Source organism: Anser cygnoides, chromosome 19 (assembly GCF_040182565.1).
Source record: "Anser cygnoides isolate HZ-2024a breed goose chromosome 19, Taihu_goose_T2T_genome, whole genome shotgun sequence".
In the NCBI taxonomy this organism is placed as follows: Eukaryota; Metazoa; Chordata; class Aves; order Anseriformes; family Anatidae; genus Anser; species Anser cygnoides.
Genome location: NC_089891.1, coordinates 12,300,599 through 12,325,028, shown reverse-complemented (window position 1 = coordinate 12,325,028; position 24,430 = coordinate 12,300,599). Strand labels below are relative to the sequence as shown.

General features: G+C 66.2%; 4 protein-coding genes across 12 annotated transcripts in view; 3 read left to right on the top strand and 1 right to left on the bottom strand.

The window, feature by feature from the left end:
- The first annotated feature begins 97 nt into the window (after positions 1–97).
- On the top strand, positions 98–7,187 carry GAA (alpha glucosidase). The gene is made up of 19 exons (XM_048050348.2): positions 98–587; positions 658–803; positions 1,101–1,266; positions 1,878–1,974; positions 2,060–2,179; positions 2,454–2,572; positions 2,694–2,825; positions 3,045–3,155; positions 3,326–3,439; positions 3,547–3,631; positions 3,741–3,858; positions 4,166–4,299; positions 4,401–4,552; positions 4,748–4,896; positions 4,980–5,121; positions 5,339–5,437; positions 5,576–5,740; positions 6,033–6,185; positions 6,560–7,187. Exons 1-19 carry the CDS (start codon positions 180–182, stop codon positions 6,617–6,619), a joined length of 2,670 nt encoding a protein of 889 aa, XP_047906305.2. The 5' UTR covers positions 98–179; the 3' UTR covers positions 6,620–7,187.
- A 553-nt stretch (positions 7,188–7,740) lies between these two features.
- On the bottom strand, positions 7,741–10,782 carry SGSH (N-sulfoglucosamine sulfohydrolase). 2 transcript variants are annotated; one of them, XM_066980298.1, is made up of 9 exons: positions 10,603–10,782; positions 10,341–10,501; positions 10,103–10,208; positions 9,780–9,930; positions 9,435–9,591; positions 9,217–9,298; positions 8,930–9,133; positions 8,376–8,533; positions 7,741–8,282 (listed from the first exon to the last, which is right to left on the bottom strand). In XM_066980298.1, the coding sequence occupies exons 1-9, from the start codon at positions 10,682–10,684 to the stop codon at positions 7,974–7,976; spliced, it is 1,410 nt and encodes a 469-aa protein (XP_066836399.1). In that variant the 5' UTR covers positions 10,685–10,782; the 3' UTR covers positions 7,741–7,973. The 2 variants fall into 2 exon arrangements, with proteins under 2 accessions (XP_066836399.1, XP_066836398.1); XM_066980297.1 differs by having other exon boundaries at positions 7,741–8,533; positions 10,603–10,780.
- SLC26A11 (solute carrier family 26 member 11) lies at positions 10,391–17,502 on the top strand. 5 transcript variants are annotated; one of them, XM_066980296.1, is made up of 16 exons: positions 10,391–10,521; positions 11,484–11,676; positions 11,857–11,942; positions 12,649–12,728; positions 13,178–13,320; positions 13,586–13,761; positions 13,957–14,029; positions 14,330–14,380; positions 14,759–14,819; positions 15,073–15,128; positions 15,234–15,374; positions 15,718–15,845; positions 16,110–16,209; positions 16,550–16,686; positions 17,057–17,129; positions 17,264–17,502. In XM_066980296.1, the coding sequence occupies exons 2-16, from the start codon at positions 11,571–11,573 to the stop codon at positions 17,362–17,364; spliced, it is 1,512 nt and encodes a 503-aa protein (XP_066836397.1). In that variant the 5' UTR covers positions 10,391–10,521; positions 11,484–11,570; the 3' UTR covers positions 17,365–17,502. The 5 variants fall into 5 exon arrangements, with proteins under 5 accessions (XP_066836397.1, XP_066836394.1, XP_066836393.1 ...); XM_066980295.1 differs by lacking the exon at positions 10,391–10,521 and adding an exon at positions 10,971–11,310 and having other exon boundaries at positions 16,553–16,686; XM_066980294.1 differs by lacking the exon at positions 10,391–10,521 and adding an exon at positions 10,971–11,310.
- A 1,669-nt stretch (positions 17,503–19,171) lies between these two features.
- RNF213 (ring finger protein 213) overlaps positions 19,172–24,430 on the top strand; it is a 53,245-nt gene continuing 47,986 nt past the window's right edge. For 2 of the 4 annotated variants that reach the window (XM_066980280.1, XM_066980279.1), the window contains exons 1-5: positions 19,172–19,409; positions 20,553–20,648; positions 20,898–20,909; positions 22,603–22,934; positions 23,439–24,119. In XM_066980280.1, the coding sequence (XP_066836381.1) occupies positions 19,187–19,409; positions 20,553–20,648; positions 20,898–20,909; positions 22,603–22,934; positions 23,439–24,119 (1,344 nt within the window). In that variant the 5' untranslated portion in view covers positions 19,172–19,186. Of the gene's footprint in view, positions 19,454–20,552; positions 20,649–20,897; positions 20,910–21,032; positions 22,144–22,602; positions 22,935–23,438; positions 24,120–24,430 lie in introns of those variants that run through there. The other 2 variants (XM_066980281.1, XM_013197926.3) reach the window with 2 other exon arrangements.

The following is a 24,430-nucleotide window of genomic DNA, read 5'->3' as shown; positions in this document are numbered from 1 at the left end:
GCGCAGCCGAGCGCAGCCCCGGCCCCGCCGCTCGGAGCCGCGCTGCCCGCCGGAGGCTCCGGGGGAGGCGGCGGAGGCCGGAAGGGGCCCGGCCCGAGCCGGCCGGGGCGGTGCTGCCTCCCCGCCGCGCCTGCTCGGAGCCGGGAGCGCGGGGAGCCGGGCCGGGGCCGGGGGGAGCCATGCCGGGGCCGGGGGGAGCCGGGCCGGGGCCGCGGCTCGGGGCCGTGGCCGCGGCCGCCGCCGCGCTGCTGGCGCTGCTGGTCCCCGCCGCCGGCAGCTCCGCGGCCGCCGGCTGCGAGGTGCCCCCGAGCCACCGCTTCGACTGCGGCGCCGAGCGGCTGCTGGCGCGGGAGGGCTGCGAGGCGCGGGGCTGCTGCTACGCCCCCGCCGCCTCCGGTGCCGGCGGGGGCCCGCCCTGGTGCTTCTTCCCCCGCGGCTACCGCAGCTACCGGGCCGAGAACCTGACGGCCACCGCCCGCGGCTACGCGGCCCGGCTCCGCCGCGTCGCCCCCAGCTTCTTGCCGGGGGACGTGGGCGTCCTGCGGCTGGACGTGGCGCTGGAGACCGAGAGCCGCCTGCGCTTCACGGTGCGCCCGGTCCCCTCCCGGCTGCGCCCGCCGCCCCCGGCCCCGGCTGAGCCCCTGTCCCCGCCCGCAGCTCCGGGACCCGGCCCGGCAGCGCTACGAGGTGCCCCTGGCCACGCCGCGGGTGAGCGCCCGGGCGGCCTCCACGCTCTACGGGGTGCAGGTCCGCGAGGATCCCTTCGGCCTCGTCGTCTCCCGGTGGCCCGGCGGCCAGGTCCTGTAAGTGATGTCCTGCACCGAGCGGGGCCGAAGGCTCCCCGTGCTGCCCTGCGGCGTCCCACGGGTCCCACAGCAGCAGTGGGGTCTCTGCCCCGACCTTTGCCATTACCGTGGCTCAGCGGTAGGCACGGAGGGGAAGCAGGAATCCCAGGGCTCAGCCAAAGCCCGGTTCTGTTTCGTGCTGTGACTGCAGCGCCCGGTTATGAGCGCTCGTGGCCCTCCCGGAGCTGGGGGGTGTCCGTCTCCTCCGGCCCTCACGCCAGGGCTGTTTGCAGAGGCCCCGTTTCTCCCCGGCAGGCTGAACACCACCGTCGCGCCCCTGTTCTTCGCAGACCAGTTCCTGCAGATCTCCACCTCCCTGCCCTCTCGTTTCATCTCTGGGCTGGGGGAACACCTGGCACCGCTCGTTCTCGACACGGCCTGGACCAAGGTCACCCTCTGGAACCGGGACATGGCGCCAGTGGTACGGACGGGGCTGGGGGGAGGGAGGCGTCTCGCCCACGGCTTTGTGCTGTAGGGCTCTGTGGTGCTGGGGGCTGAGCCCCCATGGGAAGGGGCCCATCCCAGCAGCCCGGGGCAGAGCTGTGCTGCCTGGGCAGCGATCTGCAACCCTAACCCTTACCCTGACGCTAACACTAACCCCTAAACCTAACCCAAACCCTAACCCAACCCCCTAATCCTAATATTAACCCCTAAGTCAAACCCTAACCCTAAACCCCTAACCCTAATGCCTAACCCTAATCCCTAACCGTAACCCCTAAACATAACTCTAACCCTAACCCTAACCCTCTAACCCTAACCCTAACCCTAACCCTCTAACCCTAACCCTAACCGTAACCCTAACCCCTAATCCTAACCCTAACCCTAATGCTAACCAAAACCCTCTAACCCTGAACCCTAATCCTAAACCCTAACCCTACCCCCACCCCCTAGTCCTAACCCTGACCCCCAAGCCAAACCCTAACCCCAACCCTAACCCTGCTCACCCTGAGCCGAGCAGATGTGAGGGGCAGGCGGGCACCGTGCTGGGGTCTCGGCTGAGCCCCACCAGCGATGCGCTGTGCTCTGCTCCAGCCCCAGGTCAACCTGTACGGCTCCCACCCTTTCTACCTGGTGATAGAGGACGGCGGTTCGGCCCACGGCGTCTTCCTGCTGAACAGCAACGCCATGGGTGAGTGCTGCGGAGGCGCTGGGGCACGGGGCTGGACTGAGGGCCAGTCCTCATCTCGCTCCTCCGGTGCTCGTGCCTCCCCCAGACGTGGTCCTGCAGCCGAGCCCGGCCCTGACGTGGCGCACGACGGGCGGGATTCTGGACTTCTACGTCTTCCTGGGCCCCGACCCCAAGAGCGTGGTGCGGCAGTACCTGGATGTCGTGGGTAGGGACCCGCAGCAGGATGTGGCCCTGGGGCACAGGCGCTCCCGGGATGCCGGGCGCTGCTGGCAACGAGTGGGTGCTGCTGCTGGCAACGCTGCAGCACGAAGGGCTTGGCAGGTCCCTTTCCCTGGGCCGCTCAGATGTGCTGCCACGCGTGCCAGCTGTTGTGGCTGGGGAGATGCAAATTGTGATCCCCCCCAGAAGACCCCCGTCCCCTTGCAGCGCCGTGGCTGCGAGTGGGGCAGAGTGAAGCCGCCCACCCTCCTGACTTACAGGGTTCCCGTTCATGCCCCCGTACTGGGGCCTGGGCTTCCACCTCTGCCGCTGGGGCTACTCCTCCACCACCACCACCCGGCAGGCCGTGGCCAACATGTCGGCCGCCCGCTTCCCCCTGGTAGGTGGCGGCCGGGGCCCGGTGAGCGTGGTGGGCCCGAGGGACGCCTGTCCCGGTTAGCGGGGCCCAGCGGTGTACGGGGAGGCCGTCTCCTTCCTGAGCGCTGCTGCCGGCTCTGCAGGACGTGCAGTGGAACGACCTGGATTACATGGACGCTAAGAGGGATTTCACCTTCAACAAGGAAACGTTTAAGGACTACCCGGACATGGTGCGGGATTTCCACCAGCGAGGCCTGCGCTACGTGATGATCGTGGTGAGCGATGCCTCCGGTTTGGCCCAGGGCGGGTGACAGCTCCAGCTGGGCCCTGGCCTTCACGTGCAGGCCGTGCTGCTTCCTCGGGCTGTGTATTTGCCCTTTGCTGCCCCAGGGTTTTGCAGGGTTTCTGGCAGGCAACCAGCAGGAGCGGGGCTGGGTGCGCAGGATGCTGTTCCCTGTCCTTGCTGGTGAAATCCCAGCTTTGTACCCCGGCAGGATCCCGGGATCAGCAGCTCAGGGCCTCCTGGCACCTACAAGCCCTACGACGATGGACTGAAGCGAGGGGTGTTCATCCGAAATGCCACGGGGCAGCCCCTCATCGGGAAGGTGCGTTGTGGCATCGGCCCCCGTCCCCGTGGCTGGGGGCTTAGGGGGGCTGTGGGGCAGCGGCTGCAAGAGGGAGAGGAACATGCAGGGGCAGCCCTGCTGAAAAGCGGGGTGGAGGGGACAGGGACGGGGGTGGCGTGGCTCTGCCCAGCGCTGCCTCCCTCCTGCAGGTGTGGCCAGGCCCGACGGCTTTCCCAGACTTCACCAACCCGGAGACGCACGAGTGGTGGCACGACATGGTGAAGGACTTCCACGACCGGGTGCCCTTTGATGGCATGTGGATTGTGAGTGGCCGATCCCCCGCCGGCAGAGCTCCGGGATGCAGCTCCCAGCTCCTTCCCCGCCCCTCTGCCGGGTCCCCCCCAGAAGCGAGGGCTCCCCCTCTCCCCAGGACATGAACGAGCCATCCAACTTCGTGGAGGGCTCCCAGGACGGCTGCCCCAACAACAGCCTGGAGAAGCCCCCGTACGTGCCAGGTGAGCAGAGCGGGGCCGGCCCGAGGCTGGGGGCACGGAGGATGCTGCGGCGGGCGAGGCTCTGCCCGGCTGCCCCGAGCTCGCCCTCGCCGCCTCCTCTCCCCTGCAGGTGTGTTCGGGGGACGCCTCCAGGCAGGAACCATTTGTGCCTCCAGCCAGCAATACCTCTCCTCGCACTACAACCTGCACAGCCTGTACGGGCTGACCGAGGCCATCGCTTCCCATGAGTAAGCCTGGGCTCCTGCTGCAGCTCCTGCGGGAAAGCTTCCCCCCGACAGGAGACCGCCCCAGGAGCCCCAGGGAGCTGTAGCCCATCGGCTCCCCTGGGGGGGGGGGCTAGGGGATGCTGGAGCCACCCGGGTTGGGGAGAGGCACCTCCCTGCACCACGACAAACGGCTTGGGCATGGGGAAGGGCTGCAGCGAACGGGCGAGGGGTTGGTTTGTAGCGCAGCGTGCTTTGTGCTGCTGCTGGGAGCCACCAGCGCAGGGCTGAGCCCCTTCCACAGCCGGGCTGAGCCGCCTCTTCCCTGCAGCGCTCTGGTGAGGATCCGGGGCAAGCGTCCCTTCGTCATCTCACGCTCCACCTTCGCTGGGCACGGCCGCTACGCTGGGCACTGGACGGGGGACGTCGAGAGCAACTGGGAGCAGCTGTCCTACTCCGTGCCAGGTAGGCTGCGGGGCCGCATCCAGCCCCTGCTCCCTTCGGGGCTTCTCTGGGGGCTGGCCCAGCACCACCGAGCCCCCGTTCCCTCTGTGTCCCCTCCGCAGAGGTGCTGCTCTTCAACCTCTTCGGGGTGCCGCTGGTGGGTGCCGACATCTGCGGGTTTTTGGGCGACACATCCGAGGAGCTGTGCGTGCGCTGGACCCAGCTGGGCGCCTTCTACCCCTTCATGAGGAACCACAATGACCACGGCAACCGGGTGAGCGCGGGGCCAGGAGCCCCTGCCCTGGTGGGCACTGCACTGGGTGGGCTGGGGGCGGCTCTGGGGCCGAGGCTGGGCCGTGCTCATGGGGCCAGGCTCCGGCACGCGGGGCGTCCATCGCGTCTCCCCAGCAGGCGCTCACCGACCGTCCCCGTGCTGCCTGAGCATCCCGCTTCGGCTTCTCCCCTGCAGCCACAGGAGCCGTATGCCTTCAGCCCGGCCGCCCAGGACGCCATGAGGAAAGCCCTCCGCCTCCGCTACTCCCTCCTGCCCTACCTCTACACCCTCTTCCACCGGGCTCACGCCGCCGGGGAGACGGTGGCGCGGCCGCTCTTCCTCGAGTGAGTGCTGCGGCGGGGGTGGGCAGGGGGGCTGCGGCCGGCAATGCTCTGGGGCTGCACTGCCGCCCGCCGTCCCTCCCCAGGTTCCCCAAAGACCCCAACACCTGGACCGTGGACCGCCAGCTCCTGTGGGGCGGGGGGCTGCTCGTCACGCCGGTGCTGGAGGCAGGACAGACCAAAGTCAGCGGCTACTTCCCGGCCGGGACGTGGTACAGCCTCGTGGGGGTAGGTGCTGCCACTGGGCTCCCGGGAGCGGCCACCCCGTTCCTCCGTCCCATCCCTCCCGGGTAGCGGGCCCATTGAGCTTCCCCCAGCTCAGCTCTTGAGGACTTCTGCCTCCTGTGAGGCTTCACTCGTGGTAGCGTGAGGGCTGCGGCGCTCAGCTGGGATCCCCCGTGGGCACGCTGACCCCTGAGACCTGTCCTTTATTTTTCTTCTTTAGGACTCGACCATCCACAGCAAAGGCCAGTGGATCCTCTTGCCGGCTCCCCTGGACACCATTAACGTGCACGTCCGAGCGGGGCACATCCTGCCCCTGCAGGTGAGTCCCCCAGCGCTGCCACCCCGCTGGCAGCCTGACCCCGTGCGTGCCTGGCCGAGCTGCGGGTGTTCAGCCAGGCCTGGGGACACACCAGTGGGGTTGCTGTGCCTGATCCTGCACCCACCCCCGTGCCCCCAGGAGCCTGCGTTCAGCACTGCCGAGTCCCGCAAGAAGGGGATGGCCTTGGTGGTGGCCCTGACGCCGGACGGCTTCGCCCGGGGAGAGCTGTTCTGGGACGATGGGGAGAGCTGGCAGAGCTTCGAGAAGGGGGACTACACCGAGACCCTCTTCCTGGCCGCACACGTGAGCGTGGGAGGGGGGTGTTTGGGCACGGCTCTGCAGCCACCTGCAGGTGCTGTCCCCTGGGGCGCACGCGGTGGTGGGCAGCCCCCTGCCCTGCCGCAGCAAGCCCCCATCATGATGAAATCACCAGAGTGAGCCCCGTCCTCGCAGGCACCAGTGTCCCTGTGGGCTGCTCTTGGCGTGTTTAGGGCGCGGGGCAGCGGCAGGCAGCGTTGGCTGGGGTGAGGTGCGGGCGCTTGGAGAAGCCCTGGGGCCTGGTGGCACAGGGTGACCGTCCCCGCTGTCCCCGCAGGGCGCCGTGCTCAGCCAGATCCTGCGGGCGAGCAGCCACCTCGACGGGATCCTGCTGGAGGCCGTGACCATCCTGGGTGTCACCAGCCCTCCCCGGCAGGTCCTGGCCAACGGTGCCCGCGTGGATGACTTCTCCTACCGCAGCGACACCCAGGTGAGCGCTGGGCCTGCCCGCGAGCGGCTCTGAGCCTGCAGGAGAGGGTGGCTGCGGGGCGCAGCTGGGGGCTGGCGGGGTTTGGCCCCAGCGATGGCACCGGGTCTGCTTTGTTTGCACCGAGGAGTAAGGGGCTGCCCAGTAAGGCCGGGTCACCTGCCCTGGCAGGATTCAGCCACGCAAGGGGACGAGCATGGGGAAAAGTTGGGCAGAGAGGATGGGGTGTGTGGTGATGGGACCGGAGCTCTGCAGGGAGCAGCGGCACAGCTCTGCCCTGGGGGTCTGTCGTTGGAAGCCTTCCCTGGGGAGCACCCGGGCAGTGGGAGGCGTGGGGGCTGCGCACCCAACCGCTCACCCTTCCTTTGCCTCCGCAGGTGCTGAGCGTCCCCGTGTCGCTGCCGATGTGGGAGCAGTTTGTGATCACTTGGTCCTGAGCCGGTGACCGCCTCCACGCGCAGCCGGTGGGGTCAGGTGCTGCTGCGCCGCTGTGCCCTGCGGCCGGATCCCTCCGTCTCTACTGAAAAGCAGCACAAAACGCGGCTCCTGTGCTGCGAGCCCGGCTGTCCTTCGTGCTGAAATGCATTAACTTGAGGTGTATAAACTGGACTCGCTCTGGCAAGCTCAAAGAACCCTTAAGGGATGGGGAAAAACCCTCATCTCCTTCAAGAGGGGAAAAAAAGACCCAAGTGCCTTGTGAGACAGCAAACCTGTCAACGTGCCAAACCGGCACCCTGCCGAAAGACTATGGGGATTCTTCTCATTGTGGTTTCGGGATGGACACAGGAGAGACGAGTCCCTTCTGCGCACTGGGCTCTGCTGTTTGGTGTCTGCTGGGTGATGGAATACCTGGGGGGTGTGGGTGTGGGGAGCCCCTCGTGGCTGCGCCCCGGGGAAGCCTGGAGCTGCCTCCGCGAGGGCTGGGAGCAGGGCTGGGGGAGAAGTGCTGTGAATAAAGAGCGGCTGTTTGCTCCAAGCAGTTGGTGTTGCTGCAGCCTCAGGACACGCGGCGTCTGTGCCGTTCTCTGCCAGCCTCAGACCTGTCCTAAAAGCGGTGCTGGCCTCTGGCTCAGCCCTCTCCTTGGCACAGACACCCTGGCTCCATCCCTGACACGGGTGCCTGTGCCCCTTGCAGGCATTGCCCCATTTCCCAGCGTGGCAGGGACAGCCTGGAGCTCACCCGCTGGGATGGGGGCAGCCGGTGCCACAGCCCCTGCCCCCTGTTCGTCGCCGGGGCTGGGGCACGAAGAGAGGTGGGAGGCCAGGGCAGCCCTACGCTGGGTGCCCAGTGTGGCCACCCCAGAGCTGGGGCCACGTCCCCAGGCCCCTCCACACCCCCAGTTCTGGGTCACTGGGGTGAGGGTCACCTCAGAGACTCTGTAGGCTCTGTGTGTTTCGCCAAATTAAACCGTGTCACTTCGGTGTGCTCACTGGGACCTGCTGGCCCGTTTCCCCAGAGAGCAGCGGGCGCACAGCTCTCCAGAAGGGTTCGCAGAGACCGCAGCGCTGAGAGCTGCAGCAGGGGAAGGGTGCTGGCAGGGACGTGCTGAACTCCAGGTAGAAACGGAGGCCGCTCCTCCAGAGGCTTTATTGAGGAGCAACTTGGCTTTACAGCTTCTCTGGCTGAGAGTAAAGCCGCGAGGGTCCCTTAATGCTTCGGGGACAGAAACTGTGATGCAGAAAGCGCAGCCTCGGGATCCCACGCAGGGATCTGGCACCGGCCCAGCCCAGGGGCAGTGCAGGGCGCTGAGCGGGGCCGGCCCCAGGACAGCACTGGGATGCACTGGGCGCTCACAGCTCGTTGTGCAGCGGCTGGCACTGCGGGCTCAGCTTCTCCTCCAGGACAGCATCGGGGGCGCACACCCAGGGGTCCCCAGTGTCCCACTGCCACTTGAGTAGCTGCGTGCGAAGCATCTGGAAGACGGCGCCGTACCGGGGATCGGGGGCCAGGTTGTGGCTCTCGGTGGGGTCCTGGCTGCAGTCGAAGAGCTCCCAGCGGTCCCTGTAGTAGTACTGGTGCAGCGTCTTGTTCCAGTGGGTGGGCCGCCCGGCCCTCGTGCGGTTGAGCAGGTCTTGGAAAGTGGGCGAGACGTAGAAGTCCTGGTCGATGGGAAAGGGCATCTTGTAGTTGAGGTTGTGGATGAGGCGGAATTGGTGGTGCTGGATGGCCCTCATGGGGTAGTACATGGTCACCTCGTGGTGGCTCTGGCTGCTGAAGGTGGTGGCCCAGGGCTGCTCCTTCTCCAGTGCCGGCAGGAGAGATTTTCCTGTGAGCTGCACCCGCTTTGAGCCAAATAAGCTGTAGGAAGGGTAGGGGATGGAGAACCAGTCCAGAATGGTTGGCGTGACATCTGGAGGGGAAGAGAAGAGTGAGAGGAGGGGGCTGCTGCCCACGGGAGCAAACTGAAGCTTGAAGAGGGGGCCGAAAGGTCTCCGGGGCTGCCACCAGGGCTGCGGTGGCCACGCTGCTCCCTCCCGCCATGGCTGCTCGGGAGGCAGGAGGGACACGACAGCCACACGGGGCCGGGGCTGCTGCAGTGCAGGGGATGCAGCACAGCCCTGGTGGGACGTCCCTGCAGGGCACAGCGGCTCTGTGCTCTGTCCTCTCCCTTCCCACAGCCTGGCATGGCGATGCTGAGAGCTGCGGGCTGCCCTCGGGGAGGGGACCCCCAGTTCCAGCCCGGGCAGAGCGAGGAATTGGCCGTGCCCCTCGGGCACAGCTCTGCTCCCTCCCCGAGGGCTCTTACCCAGGAGGCTGGCGAAGGCCGGGCTGACCTGGCCCCAGCGCCCGGTGTGCTCCGGGGAGGAGAGCAGCAGGGGCTCGGCCGTGCCCGACCGGTAGAGGTTGGTCCTGCCGCTGGGGAAGGGGATGCCGTTGTCGGAGGTGTAGATCACCAGCGTGCTGTTGAGGAAGCCAGCGCGCCGCAGCTCCTCCAGGACCAGCCCGATCCCTGCGGACGGCAGAGCAGAGCTGGGCGGCTGCGGGAGGGCCCTCTGCGTGCACGGGTGCCGGCCCAAGCCCGGCAGCTCCTACCTTGGTCCATGCGCCCAATGGTCGTGTACTGGGCTGCCAGGTCCGCCCGGGCAGCCGGCGTGTCTGGAACAAAGGGAGGGACCTACATGGAAAAAGGGGATGGTGGCCCTGGGGAGGGATGGCACAGGCACGCCAGGCAGCCTTCACCCATCACGTTGATGCTGACAGCAGTGATGGAGCTTTGCGCAGCCCCCGGGACCCCCCCCCTGAGCCCCCACCTGCACTTCCTCTGGGCGGTAGAGCTGTGGCTTCCAGTCAGGGATCCGGCCCATGCCTCTCTCTCCATTGCCAAATTTCTCACAAAAGGCCCCGTATTGGGGCTGGGAGTGCCCGCAGCGGTGGGGGTCGTGGAAGGCAACGTAAAGGAAGAAAGGCCTAGAGATCGGGGGAGAGGGTGGAGGGGGTGTAGCGAGGGGCTGTCCTTGCCCCCCCAGACCCCCACGGTCAGAGACACCCCCTGTGTCCCCTGGCAGGGTGCTCAGGGCCCCGTGGTGGCTCAGCCCCGTCCCAGGGACACACGGTCCATCCCGCCTCGTGTCCGTCTCACCTCGTGTCCGTCTCACCTCGTGTCCTGGCTCTGGAGGAAGCGCCGGACGAGCTCTTTGATTCGGGTGATGTTCCTCCCCACCTGCAGGACCGAACTGTTCTCCTCCGTGTAGGCGAAGTCAAAGGGGTAGACGGCCCCAGGCCCAACGTGCTTCTTCCCAATTATCCCTGCGGGGACGCAGCCACGCGGTGTGCCGGGAGAACCCAGCCGGCGGCACCGAGCAGGGGCAGGGGCCCAGCTGGCGCCGTGTAACCCGCGGGCCGTTCTCTCGCCCGGCGGGCGCTGGGGCACGGAGGGGAGGTTTCCCCGCCCGTTTCACCGGCCCGGGGGGCTCCGTACCCGTGCGGACGTTTGCCTGGCTGAGCAGCTGGGGCAGGCTCCGCACGCTGTCGAAGGAGTTGAAGTGGTGCACGTCCTGGTGCAGCCCGTACATCCCGTTCTGGTGCTGCGGATGGGGGAAGACCACGAGGCTGGGCGACGCCAGCCCCAGAGCACCCAGCCGCGCCCGGACCTTGGCTGCGGTGCGGGGAGCGGGTCCGGGGCACCGGGGGGGTGGGGGGCGGCTGGGGGCGCCCACCTGGGGCAGCCCGGTGAGGATGCTGGCCCGGCTGGGGGAGCAGCTGCTGGCGGCGGTGAAGGCGTTCTGGAAGAGGAGGCTGCGGCGGGCCAGCGCGTCCAGGGCGGGCGTGCGGATGGCCGAGTTGTTGTAGGCGCCGCTCTCGAAGCCGCCGTCGTCCGCTGCGGGGAAGGGGCGCGGGGTGAGGGGGGGGCCGCTGCGGGGCCGGGGGGGGGGGGGGGGGGGAACCGGGGAGGGTTCGGGGGGGGGGGTCCGCGCTCACCCAGCAGCAGCAGCGCGTTGCGGGCGGGGGCTGCGCCGAGCCGGAGCGCGCCCAGCAGCAGCGGCAGCGCCCAGGGCCGCATGGCACCGGCACCGGCACCGGGATCGGCCCCGGCAGCGGCCCCGGCAGCGGCCCCGGCAGCGGCCCCGGCAGCGGCCCCGGCTCCTCCTCCGCCCGTCACATGAGGCTGCCCGGGCGGCTCAGATCCGGCCCGGGAGGGGCCCTCCCGGATGCACCGGGAGCTGCCGGCAGCGCGCAGGGAGCGGAGAGCGCCCGGGGTCCCGCACGGCCCCGCCCGGCCCCGCACGGCCCCGCAGCGGCTCGCGGGCTGCTCGCTCCGGTGGTCTCTGCCCCCGGGGCCGGGAGCCTCGGGACGGCGGCGAGCGCCGGCGAGCGCTGCTCCGGCGGTACCGGGCGGTACCGGGCGGTACCGGGCGGTACCGGGCGGGCCCCCCCGGCATGCCGCCAGCCCCCCGCCGAGCCCGGCCGGCGCCGCCCCTGCCCTGAGCCATGTGGGCGCGGGGTCCCCCCGAGCCCCGGCGGCGCTGCTGGCTCCGGGCGCTGCGGAGGCGGCTGCCGGTCCTGGGCTGGCTGCCCCGCTACTCGCCGGGCTGGCTGCAGCTCGACCTGATCGCCGGCGTGACCGTGGGCCTCACGGTGGTGCCGCAGGCGCTGGCGTACGCCGAGGTGGCCGGCCTGCCCCCGCAGGTGGGTGCCCGCACCCCGGGCGCAGCCGGGAGCCCGCAGCCGCCGGGGGCCGGGGGGCCGGGGGGGGGCCGGGGGCAGCCCCGCGCGTGGGGACGCGCCGCGTGTGCTCGGGCTGGGGGCAGCTCCGGCTGCGCTCCCTGCACCGTGCTGAGCGCGCCTCTGTCCCCGCGCAGTACGGCCTCTATTCCTCCTTCGTGGGCTGCTTCGTCTACTGCTTCCTGGGAACCGCCAAGGACGTGACGCTGGGTCCCACCGCCATCATGTCGCTGCTCGTCTCCTCTTACGCCTTCCACGACCCTGCCTATGCCGTGCTGCTCACCTTCCTGGCTGGCTGCATCCAGCTGGCCATGGGGCTCCTGCACCTCGGTGAGATGCTGCTGCTGCCGCGCGCCGTCACGTTTTGGGGATGTGTCCTGGAGTTGTTCCCTGCTCTGTGCTCTCTGAGATGCTGGGGTTGTCCTGCTAACGCTTGTGACAGCTCTGTGTGCGTGCAACCCCCCCGCCCCGCTCCCCAGCAGCGTCCTTACTGCCCCCTGTCCCGTGCAGGTTTCCTGCTGGACTTCATCTCCTGCCCAGTCATAAAAGGCTTCACATCGGCTGCGTCCATCACCATTAGCTTCAACCAGGTCAAGGTAAGGGCTGCTGATCTGCTCCACGCTTCTCGCCTGCTCTCCTGGAGCTGGCTGTGCTGCGAAGCCGAGGTGCTTAGCGATGGGCTGGGGGCGAGGGGAAGGAGCCACGAAGGGGACGGGGTCCCCCTGCCAGCCCTGGTGAGCCCCATCCCCGAGCGCTCTGCTCAGAGCAGACCAAGCTGAACACGGCCTCTTCCTGTGACCAGCAAGGGGTGAGAGCTGGTGGCCATGGGGACAGCGGTGAAACCACGGCAGGGGGGTTGATTTGGCCGCTGGCAGGAGGTGCTGGGTGAGCGGGATGGGAGCTGTGATGGGCTCGCAGCTCTGCCGGGCCCTCCCTGGCCTCCGGCGCCTGCAGCACTCTGGCTCCTCTGGAGCTGCAATGCTTCCTTTGTGGTTAACCTAAATCAGGCAGACTCAGGGCGATGTGTGAGAAACCAGAGGCCTGGCGTTGGCTGAGGTCTGTGGTCGCAGCCAGGACCTCACTGGAGCTCCCTCCCAGCCGGGTGCGTGCTCGGGGGTGCAGGGCAAGCTGAGGCATCTCAGGGACCTGGGAGAAAATCAGAGCATTGCTGGGGTCTGCCCACGTGGAGCTGCACCAGGGAATGGCTGTCCCCACGTGTGCATGGGAACTCGGGGGGGTCGCTGCGAGCCGTCCCAGCACCGGCACTGCAGGGCTCTCACGAGGCTTTATCTCTCCGCACAGAACATCCTGGGCCTGCACGGGATCCCTCGGCAGTTTTTCCTGCAGGTGTATGAAACGCTGAGGAGGATTGGGGAGACCAGGTCAGCATCATCCCTGTGCCTTCCCTGCTTCATCCCCCCTGCAGCTGCAGGCTCTCGGGCCCTGATGCTTCACAGCACATCTCCGGTCACACTCGGACTGGTTTCTTGGTCCCTGCCCAGCACTGTGACATGAGAACCTGTTCTCTGCCTTTTCTGTTTGTTCTGGAAATTCAAAATGTCAAAGCACTTGGGCTCCCAAATGGCTAGAGAGGAGGGATGGGGCAGGCTTGTCCTATTTTCTGCTCCCAGTTAGGTAAATCAGGATTTTTACAGCCCAAAGGCACATCCTTGGGACTGTCTGTGTGTCACAAGCCCTCTTCCACTTTTTGACAGTCCAAGGGGAGCTCGGGTATCCCTGCAAGGGGAGCATCGGGAGCGAGGTGATGCGTTTTGCCGGCGGTGCGGGCAGCGTCCCTGCGAGGGGCCGGCACTGACGTGTGCTGTTGCAGGCCTGGGGACGCCATCCTGGGGCTGGCCTGCCTGGCCACGCTCGCAGGGCTGCGGGCAATGAAGAGCTGCATGCCCCCTGCCGCCCGCACGGAGCCGCTGGCCACCAGGGCCAGCTACCTGATCGTCTGGACCTGCGCCACCGGTGCGTTGGCCTCCATCCCCTGCCTTCCCCTGGCAGCCTCTGCTGCAGCCTCAGCCTCCTCTGGGGCAGGGCAGGGACAGCTCAAGGCTGCTGGGGCCCAGGCCTGAGGTGGGTTGGGGAGGTCGAAGCCTCCCGGGCGGTCCTGCCGTCCTGCCTGCCCCTTCCTAAGGCTGGAAGACCTCGCTGCCTGGGTACCTGCCCGTTCCGTGCTCGCCCACCGCCCCAGGCTCCTGGCACGTTTTGAGGGTTGTTCTCTCCGCTGCAGCACGCAACGCCCTCGTGGTCCTGTTTGCTGGCCTGGTGGCTTACTGCTTCCAGCTGAGGGGCTCCCAGCCGCTGACGCTCACCGGCAGCATCCCCCGCGGCCTCCCCCCCTGCCGGCTGCCGCCCTTCTCCAAGGCTGTGCCCAACGGCACCGTGCCCTTCGGGACGATGGTGGAGGTGGGTGCCAGGCTGGCCGGGCAAGGCTGGCCTCCCCAGGGCTGCCTTCCTCGGTCCTCAGCATCCTTGTAAATACCCAGGCGACCCGCGTGCCCCGGGGCAGGGGCAGCCCCTCCGCGGGCAGCGGCAGGAGGGGGCTGCGGTGCGGGTCGAACCCTGTCCCTCTGCTACAGCGCTCGCTGTCCTCCCCTCCAGGACATGGGAGTCGGGCTGGCTGTGGTCCCACTCATGGGCCTGGTGGAGACCGTTGCGATTGCCAAGGCTTTTGGTACAGCTGCGCTGGGCTCCTGCGTTTCTGCTGGCGGGAGTGGGGTGGGGATACAAGGGGCTGGGGGGGCTGGGGGCATTCCTCTTCCCATGGGGGCAGCGGTGGGGGGGGGGTAGGAGGGTCCCCGCATTGGGTACGGCCAAGGTTTGGGCAGGAGCTGAGCGCTGTCCCAGGGCTGCTGCTGCACCCTGGGGTGCCGGGACGGGGCCCCATGTTTGCCCCCGGTGCTGCCCCCGCATCGTGCGCGTGGCGGGCTGAGCCTGCAGGAGGCACTGGGTGATGCTGCGCCTCTTCTTCCAGCCTCGCAGAACGACTACAGGATCGACCCCAACCAGGAGCTGCTGGCCATGGGTAAGAGGCTGCTTGGAGCAGCAGGGCAGGGGGTGGGGATCCGGCCCCAGCACCGCGGTGTCCTGCAGCCCTTCCTGGTGGATGCTGCGGACCAGCCCTGGGTGCTGTCCCTGCGGGGTCGCTGCTCGGGGACCTCCTCTGTGTGCAAGGGGACTCCTCAAGCAGGACGAGCAGAGCTCAAGAGTGCGAAGCAATCACAGGCACAATTAGCTGGGGTTTCCTCAGCAGCCTGAGCCCTGCGCACGCGGCGGGACAGGCCCTGCTCCCCATTTCCCACGTGGGATGGAGGTGGCAGTGGTGACACACATCGGCCTCGCGGCCCCGGGCAGCGCCTCCTGGAGCTGCTGCATCCCCAGCCCCTCCTTTTCCCCACTGCAGGCTTTGCCAACGTCCTGGGCTCCTTCTTCTCCTCGTATCCCGTCACAGGAAGCTTCGGCCGGTGGGTAGCAGGCTGGGGAGCAGGGCCTGGCCTGCGAGATGCTCATGGGGCTGTGCCGTGAGGGGGCTCCGCGAGACGTCGGGCTAAGGGTGGCACGGGCCCGGTGGGTCCTGGAGGCCGCGGCCTGGTCCCCAGCTGCTCGCACTGGGCCTGGGCTGTGCTCACGCAGCCGCTTCCCTCCCGCCGCCCGTGCGCTGCAGTCCCTGGGGTCTGCGGGCAGCAGAGGGGACGGCGTGCCCGCCTTGTGTTTCAGGACGGCGGTGAACGCGCAGACGGGCGTCTGCACCCCAGCGGGGGGGCTGGTCACAGGTAGGGCTGCGCCTCCTCTCCCCCCAGCCCCAGCACCCGCTCCCGGCCTCGGTGACCCCCCCACGCTTGGGGCCCCGCGGCTCAGGCGCTGCCACCCTCCCGCAGGCGCCCTGGTGCTGCTCTCGCTGGCGTACCTCACCTCGCTCTTCTACTACATCCCCAAAGCGGCGCTGGCTGCCGTCATCATCTCTGCCGTGGTCCCCATGTTCGACGCCGGGATCTTCAGGACGCTCTGGAGGGTTAAGAGTGAGGGCACAAGCGGGGCGGCCGTGCCTCGGCTCTCCTGCGAGCCGCCGCGCTGCCCGGACCCGTGAGGGATGGCAAGAGGGGGTTGGCCAGGACCCCAGAAATACCAGACCCTAAGCCCTTTCCAGGGGGCTGCACGCCCAGCACCTCTGGCCTGGGGTTTCTGCCTTTGCTGACCCAAGCACAAGGGCTCTGCCCTCACTCCGATCACTGTCCCCAGACTCAGCTGTGCTGGGCTTGGGTCCTGGGGGTGCAGAATTGGGTGCTGAAGCCCCAGACTTTTACCAGCCAGGCACACAGAGGTTTTTGTGCACGGGCAAGCCCGGGGCTGTCTCTCTTGCAGGGCTGGACCTTGTCCCCCTCTGCGTGACGTTCCTGTTGTGCTTCTGGGAGGTGCAGTACGGCATTGTGGCCGGGGTGCTGGTCTCAGGGGTCCTGCTGCTCTACTCCATCGCCAGGCCCCCGCTGAAGGTGGGCTGCTCACCTCGCGTGGGTGCGCTGGGGCCGGCCAGGCTCAACAGGGAGTGGGGAGCAGGGAGGGCGCCCCAGGAGCAGCAGGGGGTGGCGCGGGGCCCTCCTGTCCTGCCGCTGCCCCATCCCGAATCCCCAGCCAGCCACCGGCACAGCGCAGGGACGTGTTCAAGGAGCGCAAGGACAGGAGCACAAGCACCAGCTCGGGGCAGACCCCAGCCCTGAGCTCCCTGTGGCTCATCCCCCCCCGGGGGTCTTGTGCAGGTGTCGGGGCAGGGCACGCTGCTGGTGCAGCCGGGGAGCAGCCTGCACTTCCCAGCCATCGAGCACCTCCGGGATGTCATCTGCAGCCGCGCTCTGTCAGGTACCGCACCCCCGGCCACCGGCTTGGGCTGGGGACTGGGCTGGGCTCTGGTGCCCACCCAGAGCACTTCTGGGGGAGGCGAGCATGGGATGAGCCCTGCAGGCTGTGGCTCTAAGCAGGCACTGACCGGCTTCCCTGCGGTGGGGACTCCTGCGATTGTCTTGCCCCTTCCAGCCATGTGTGGCTCGCTAGGGATGGGACGCGCGGTGGCCCGGCTGAGCTCAAATGCAGCTTTGGGCTGCCTGATCCGCAGGGCTGAGTCCTGCTCTAAGAGCTGCGTCCCCCCGTGCTTGTTAATTCTGTGCTCATAATGGGAAACGACCGTATGCTGTTCTTTCAGCAGCACCCTCACCGTGCTCCATCATCCTGGACTGCCACCGCATCAGCAGCATCGATTACACGGTGGTGGCGGGGCTGGCAGAGCTGCTGCAGGAGCTGCGCAAGCACGGCATCTCGCTGGCCTTCTGCGGCCTGCAGGTACGTGGCGGCCACGCGCAGCCCCAGCCCAGCCGGCACCGTGCCGGCCCTGCTTGCCAGGGGAAGGGTCTGCACCGGTGGGCTCAGCCTTCCCCACAGCAGGGAGAGCCCTCGGGTCGCCCCAGCCAGCAGGGCCACCGCTCCTATCTCCCGTGCAAAGCAAGGATGCGGCCACCTCTTGGTAGCACCTTCAGCTCACGGAGGTGGAGGCTGCAGCATCCGAGTCCAGCTGCGGGACGCGGGGCGGGGGCAAAGGCTGCAGCTCCTGTGCAGGCACACGCTGCCCTGGGCTGCCCGGAGAGCTCCGAGCCCCTGGCAGAGGGGAACCCGCCGGCTCCGGGCTCCCCAGCTGCAGTTTCTCTGCCCTCAGGACCAGGTTCTCCGAGCCCTGCTGGCTGCGGACCTGGAAGGATTCCGACATTTCCCCAGCTGGGAGGAGGCAGGTGAGGCTTCGGGCTGCCCGGCTGCGGCAGGATGCTCCCGGGGCTGCTGGCGAGCAGGAGCCCAGCCTGCGGGAAGTTGGATTCGGGACTAGCACTGGATTAACTCTGCCCTGCTTTCCCCCTTCCTTGCTCAGAGCGGTGCAGCGGAGCGGGGCCGGGGGGCAGCGGGGCAGCCCCTTTCGACAGCACCAGCACCAGCGAGAGCTCGCTGCTGCCCACGGGGCTCATCCAGTGAGGCAGAGGAGCTTTCTCAGGACCACGTCTCCTTGCCCGAGCAGCTGTTCCCGATGGCCCTGGAGACTGCACGCCCTGTGCAGTGCCCGGCAGCGTGGGGGAGAGACGGCAAAGGCGGGGGAGTGACCTGGAGGGTCCCTATCGCTGCCACCGGGAGTCACCCCCCCTCCATTCCAGGCTGGCCCCATCCTGGGAGCAGCTGCCTTTTTTAAATCGGGTGTTTTATTTTTGGAAACTTTTCTTACTCTGATCCGTTTCGAGCTCTGACACAGAGCGTGCTCTTGTCACCGTGAGTTTCAAGGATGCTGGAGCTGCCCTGCACGCCCAAGGCCGTGCTGCAGTTCTCAAGCTCAGGCTGCCAGGAAATGATTAAAAAAACACAAAACAACATTGATTATTTTGCTTCTTACTGATTCCTCTTGGTTTGTGGGATTTTCTGCCGGACTCTGCCCCTCAGCAGGGCTGGGCTGTCCCAGCTGGGCACTGCAGGGCTACGGCTGTCCTCCCACCTCTCGCCAGACTTCTGCTGGCCACCCCAGGGGACAGCTGCCGTGCCATCGGTCTCTGTTTGCCTTGCTGTGAAATGGGGGCTGCCAGACAGTGGGGCATGGGTCTGGGGTCCACAGCAAAGCAGTTCTCCTGAGCGGCAGTTGGCCGACCCCCTCCCGTACGGAGGGCATAATAAAACAGTAATTACAAACGACTTGGCGTGCATCTCTGTCTTCCTTTGGAAAAGACACTTTTTGGGGGGTGGGGGGGGGAATTAAGCTCTAATTTCTTGGTGCAGCTGAGCACAAAGCAAAGAAATGAAACCGAAACCAGTTCTTCAGTTCCTGCTGTGCTCCCGCACAGCTCCTCACGGTCAAAGTTTGTGCGGTGACGGTGGCGGTGCCCGGGGGGCGAGGGCCAGGGGGGGTCCTGCCGGTGGCCAGAGCAGCGTTTGCGCAGCGGAGCAGTGCCGGGCAGCGGAGCGGTGCCGGGCAGCGAGTTAGTTCGTCACCGCAGCGGCAGCACAGAAGCCTTTTCCAGCGCTGGAAGGGCTCGCACGCCGTCTGCCTGCCCATCTCTCCCCAGATGAGGAGAGAGCACCCCGGAGGAGTGGGTTCGGGCAGTTTCCCCGCACGCCTCGCTCAGCCAGGCCCTTTGGCTGTGCTGCTCCACACACCCCGACGGGAGCTCGGAGAGGATCGAGGCGAGGGGGGGGCACAGGGGCACGACGGCAGGCAGGCCCCAAATTTCAGGCACGGAGGGAGGAGGGATGCCACGGCCGGGGCCGTGCCCGCAGAGCCCCAGCCCCAGGGCCGAGCACCCCTCACCGAGCGGCTGCCCCGAGCGCCTGGCGGCCCGCTGAGGGGCCACACGGCCCGGGGCGCGGGGGGAGAGCAGCTCAGGAGCAGCAGGGCCTGCGGGGGGGGGCACGGAGGTGGGCAAAGGGAAGGGGCGCGCTGGGCCGGGAGGAACAAGAGCGGGGAAACGGGGCTGGAAGGGGGTGAGCGGGGCCGGCGTCCCCGTGCCCGTCCCGCGGCGGCAGTCGGTGCCCCCCCGCCCCCCGGAGCCTCTCCCAACCCCCGGCGGCCCCGTCCCGGTCCCGCAGCCCAGCACCGCCGTGCCCCCAGCCCGGCGGCCGGGAGCGGACCGGGAACGGCTACGGCCGGGTCCGGGCCGAAGCGGAGGGCGCGGGGCTGCGGCGGGGAACGGCCCGGCCCCCCCCCCCCCCCCCCCGGAGCCCCCCGGAGCCCCCCGCCTGCACTGCTCCCGGCTGCAGCCGCGCCCCGGGCGCCCCCCGAGGCCCCCCCGGGCCCGGCGCTCCGGTGCCGCGGGAGATGCGCGGCCGGCAGCGGCGGCGGGGGGCGGGGCCGGAGCCCGGCGGGAGCCGCCCCGGGGGGAGGGGGGGGGGAGGCGGCCACCGGAGCCCCGTGCCCCCGCCGTGTCCCGCGGCGAGGATTGGCCGCACCGGGCCGGGGGCGGTGGCGGTGACGTCCCGCGGGGGAACCGCGGAGGCTCGGCGGAAAATCGAAACTTCGCGGGGCGGCGGCGGCGGAGCGGGTGCGCAGCGGGTCCCGGCCCCGGCCCCGGCCCCGGTGCCGTCGGTGAGCGCTGCCGCGGCGCTGCGGGGGGGGGGGGGGGGGGGGCGATCCGGGCTGGGCCGGGGCAGCGGGCCCCGTGCGGGCGGGAGGCTGCGGGAGGGGGGGTCCCCGGTGCGCCCCGACCCCGCTCGTCCCCGAGCATCCCGCCCGTCTCCTCCCGGTACGCCCGGGGCACCCCAACCCTTGCTCGTCCCGGCTCCACGCCGGTGCCCCCCGGCGGCACCCCCAGCGTCCCCCAGACCCCCGGCATCGCGGTGCCCGGCCCCCAAGTCCCCCGGTTCCCCCGGTGACTCCCCCGGTGCTCGCGGTCATCCCCGACCCCCGCTCTTCCATCTTCGCCCGTGCCCCCCCCCCCCCGTACCCCCCCCGTGCCCCCCCGATGCACCCGGTCTGTCCCGGCACTCAGCTCCGGTGCCCGCCCCCCGAGCACCCGGATCGGCCTGTACCCAACTCCCCCGGTGCCCCCCCCTCGGGATCCCCCCCCCCCGGTGTCCCCCCCCGGTGTCCCCCCCCCCCCGGTGCCCCCCCCCCCCCCGATGCACCCCTGTCCCGGCACTCAGCTCCGGTGCCCCCCCGAGAACCGGGATCGGCCTGTACCCAACTCCCCCGGTGCCCCCCCTCCCGATGACCCCCCCGGTGCCCCCCCGGTGCCCCCCCCGGTGCCCCCCCCGGTGCCCCCCCGGTGCCCCCCCCCGGTGCCCCCCCCGGTGCCCCCCGCCCCTCTCCGGCCCCGCCCCCTGGCGGCAGCCCCGCCTCCCCCTGCCGGCCGTCACCTAACGGGCCTCATTTGCATCCCGCCGGACCCCTCGCTACGCCATTGGCCCGTCCTCCCGCCTCGTTTGCATATCGCGGCGGGATGGGGGGGGGGAGGGACTACCTACCGGGGGGGGGGGCGGGGCTAGCGACGCCTCATTTGCATGTAAGCCCCGCCCAGAGGTCGGCTCCGCCTCCGCCCGGAGGGTGCGGGGTGGGGGCGGGGGCGGGGGCGTGAAACCTTCGCACCTTCAGGGCCCTGAAGTGGGGGGGGGGGGCTACGGGGCCGTTACTGCCCGTTAACGCCTGCGTTTCTCCTCTTGTCCCGTCCTTTTCTCTGCCCCCCCAGAAGCTCCCGCCGGCATGGAGCGTCACGCGTGCCCACAAGGCTCTGGGGACGGATCCGGCGCCCGCAGCGGGTGCGGGGCCCGGCCGGGCGCGGGGGGTAGGGGGCTGCGGGCTCAGGTAGGGGGCTGCGGGCCCAGGTAGGGGGCTGCGGGCCCAGGTAGGGGGCTGCGGGCCCAGGTAGGGGGCTGCGGGCCCAGGTAGGGGGCTGCGGGCCTCAGGTAGGGGGCTGCGGGCCCAGGTAGGGGGCTGCGGGCCCAGGTAGGGGGCTGCGGGCCCAGGTAGGGGGCTGCGGGCCCAGGTAGGGGGCTGCGGCCTCAGGTAGGGGGCTGCGGGCCCAGGTAGGGGGCTGCGGCCTCAGGTAGGGGGCTGCGGCCTCAGGCAGGGGGCTAGCGGCCTCAGGTAGGGGGCTGCGGCCCAGGTAGGGGGCTGCGGCCTCAGGTAGGGGGCTGCGGCCTCAGGTAGGGGGCTGCTGCGGGGCTGGGGCGAGCCGTGGGCGCCGCTCAGGGCTGTGGTGGGGCGGTCGGGGCCGTCCGTGCGGCTCCTTGTGGCACCCACCTGCAGCCCTCGGTGTGTAGTGGCTCGGGGTGGGGAGAAGCGGGGCACCCCCCCGGCACCCCCCTGCACGTCTCCCACGCTCACGTCTCCGGTTTTCGTTTCGCCAACGAACCGGTGCCGTTTTGATGCAATGCTCTGCTACAACGAGCAATCTAGTCCCTTTTGAACCAGGGCTCCCTATCTCTAGCTTGTTGTTAGGTGGTGTTAGGGGTTGTTAGGTGTCAGAATTTGTTTGACAACACGCGGATTTTGCCCCTACAAGCAGTGACAGAACCGATTACACAGAGTTAATGCAGAGGAAATACTTCCTAATCCTTTATTTGCCTAGAGAATGACCCAGGCCACCAGAACTGCTTTTGGTCGGACAGGAAGAAGATGCTAAATCAGAATCAGCCCGCTGTAGTCCTGACAAGATCAGTTCTTTGCCAATCCCTCTGCAATCCAGAAAGTCGAAAGTAACAAACCCCAGACCTCCGGGTCTTAAATGCTGTAAGAAAAAATGTCCAGAGTACCTGTCCTGTTCGTTCCAAAGCTTTGTACCTGCTTCTGTAAATGACTGAAGGTGGTGGAAAGAGTTCTAGTGTATCACCAGAGAGTTCAGCAAACTAAATGATGGAGCTTGACCTGCAAACAATAGAGGAGTCACTGAGGAGCAGGAAAAGCTCAGAGAGGAGTTTAAAGTCATAATGACGTGACAGTAAATGGGATGTGAAACAGTATTGCGAAGGTGGTGCCTGCTTCAGGCAAAAGATGACCTTCTGTCATTAAACATGGTGCAACCTTTGGTCTGTAGTACTCAAAGGGACAGCGAACTGACCTTCACGTTAGTTTTTGTGCTCGTACTTCCAAAAATACCCTGAGGAAATCAGTGTCTTGGTATTAGCTGATCTCCTCTCAAACTAAGTGTGGAAGCAGTGCTGAAGAGCTTGCGAAACAATTTTGTAGACAGGAGAGATCTACTCTGATGACTTATTCAGATCTGAGCTACCTTTTCACAGAAGCTTTTAAGGACTGGATTAAACTTTTGAAGATGAAAGGTGAGTTTCCCATTCCTTCCTGGATGCTGTGCTCAGCTGTGTGATGGAGGTCACGCAGCAAGTCACGAGAAGGTTAAGAAAGCTGAGAAATGCCAGTGTACTGTCACCACGCATCTCAAGGATCCTTAAGTATCTTGACAGGCAGCTGAGGTTCACAGTGCCTGCTGCTTCAGTCAGTAGCGTGTTAGCTGGAGGCTGGATAGAGATAGATCACTAGCTTAACACAATGTTTTCTTATTTTATTTATTCTCCTACCAATTGCAGGGGCTTTGGAGACAGGCCTGCTATGGAAGGAGGATGGTGTTATTGCTAGTGGTAGTTCTTAAACATGGAACAAAGCAGCTCTTGTGTCTTCCACTGATGCATTTATTCAGTGGTAGACCCTGCTCGCTCACCAGTGGCCAAGAATTGTTTTCCTTCCTGACTCTGATTTAACAATGAACTTTACCTCCACTGCAGAAAGAGGAGACGTGAAGCTCACTCCAGACCCTGATACAGGAGCAGAGCCTAGAGGAGAGGTGCAGGGAGAAGGTGGTGATGGGTCTTCTACTACTGAAACAAAGGAGGAGGAAGGAGGACTGCTGCTGGAGGAGGTAACAGCTCTGAGCAGTACCTCAGAGACTTCGCCTGAACGTGGTGCTGATGGCCCTTCTACTACTGAAACAAGGGAGGATGGGAAGGAGAAGGAAGAGGGAGCATCGCTGCTGGAGGGCGAAGCAGCTCCAGGTGATATCTCAGAGACCTCACCTCAGGGTACGGCAGGCATTTCTGCCCAAAAATCACAGAAGAAGGTAAGGCTCTTATCAGTCCTCCTTCTTGGCAAGACAAACTTGTTGTGCTCTCTTTCCTGAAGTAAGAGATTGTCCTGCATCACCACTAATCCCTTTGGCCTGTATCTAAATACCACTGGCAGTCTGTTCCTAGACAAACTGTAGATGTATTTGCTCATGTTGCATTGCATATGCAGACAGCTGATGTGCTGAGCAGTACAGCTTCCCCAACAGTACCTTTGCTACACTGAGGGTAACAATATAAAATTCTCATTACTAACTGGTCTAATCTTGTTAGTGAGCATCGTGCTCAGAGCTGCTCTGCATTCCTGCTGAAAAAGTTTTGTATATTAAAAATACAGAATTCTCAAGAGCTGTTTCATCAAATGTATAGGATTGTAGTTGGTTTTGTCCTTTCTCTTCATGGTCATATACTAGTTGCTGTGGAGGGGGTGACAATTTCTCCTCAGTAATGAAGAAACTGGTATTTTATTGTCTTATTCCTTTTTATTGTTATTATTACAGAAAAAGAGGAATAAAGCAAAGACAATTCCTTCTGGCTCTGGGGAGCAGGAGTCTCTGCCTTCTCTAAGCACAGCACCAGCTCAAACTGCAGAGTTGTCTGATGCTTGCCTTGTTGCACAGAAAATCCAAACACCGGGCAGTGAAGTAGCCAAACCAGGTGCTGACTTACTTGCTGGTGACAACAGAGGTGCACATGAAAATGGTGGTGTCTTGGGCCACTTGGGAAAGGAAGCTGAAAGTCTGGAAATGGTTGCAGAAGGCAGTCACAGCAGTGTAGCCGCGATGACCCCGTCAAAGGAGAGCACTGTTAATAATGTGGCTGCCCCATCTCCAGGCTCTACAGCCCTGACGGAGGTGAGAGGTGGAAGTACCACACAGAGCGGAGAAGTGGTCAGGAGTAACACGGAAGAGAGCAGTGGTGTGTCTGACACCGCCCAGCTTCTGGAATCGGGACCAGATTCCCAGTCTTTGGGTAGCAGAAACAAACTGACCTCAACAGGAGGAAGAACGAACGCTTCCTCTGGGTTTTCCTCCAGTTCAGGTGTGTCTGAAAGTGAGCTTGCAACTTCTTGTGCCGAACGTGGAAGTCAAGACACAAAGACTCCTCCCTTGGTCAAAAGTTTAGAGGCTGGTAAAGGTAGACAAGACACCAGCCAGGAAGTAAGCTGTTTGGCTACCAAGGTAAGCGTGTGAGTGAGAACTCTTGTGAGTATATGGTTGCGTTGGGAAAAGTTTCTCCTTTCTCACTATGATTCTCTTGTGCTGTCAATAAAGCTGAAGACCATGAGAGTGGGAATGTGTTCTAGCATAGCTCTCTGGTTGTTCAGTTACCACTAGGGGCTGTGAACACATCTCTTCTCCAGAAGGCTCTTCTAGGTGTGTTCTCCGGTGATACCTGTCGTATCTCCTTTGACTAGGACATCTTCATGCTTTTTAGGTGTCTGTGCTCTAGTTGTGGACAGACCTGTCAAGCTGTAAATTGCTGTTGATTA

Coding starts and splice junctions, on each gene's coding strand:
- SGSH (XM_066980297.1), bottom strand. CDS start 10,684: ATGCGGCCCTGGGCGCTGCCGCTGCTGCTGGGCGCGCTCCGGCTCGGC. Junction 9,299..9,434: donor ACCGCCCAGAGGAAGTGCAG/GTGGGGGCTCAG, acceptor TTTTCCATGTAG/GTCCCTCCCTTTGTTCCAGA. Junction 9,134..9,216: donor CATTGGGCGCATGGACCAAG/GTAGGAGCTGCC, acceptor TGCCGTCCGCAG/GGATCGGGCTGGTCCTGGAG.
- SLC26A11 (XM_066980292.1), top strand. CDS start 10,833: ATGCACCGGGAGCTGCCGGCAGCGCGCAGGGAGCGGAGAGCGCCCGGG. Junction 14,030..14,329: donor TGCGATTGCCAAGGCTTTTG/GTACAGCTGCGC, acceptor CTCTTCTTCCAG/CCTCGCAGAACGACTACAGG. Junction 15,375..15,717: donor GACGCTCTGGAGGGTTAAGA/GTGAGGGCACAA, acceptor TCTCTCTTGCAG/GGCTGGACCTTGTCCCCCTC.
- GAA (XM_048050348.2), top strand. CDS start 180: ATGCCGGGGCCGGGGGGAGCCGGGCCGGGGCCGCGGCTCGGGGCCGTG. Junction 2,180..2,453: donor GCAGTACCTGGATGTCGTGG/GTAGGGACCCGC, acceptor CCTGACTTACAG/GGTTCCCGTTCATGCCCCCG. Junction 3,632..3,740: donor GAAGCCCCCGTACGTGCCAG/GTGAGCAGAGCG, acceptor TCTCCCCTGCAG/GTGTGTTCGGGGGACGCCTC.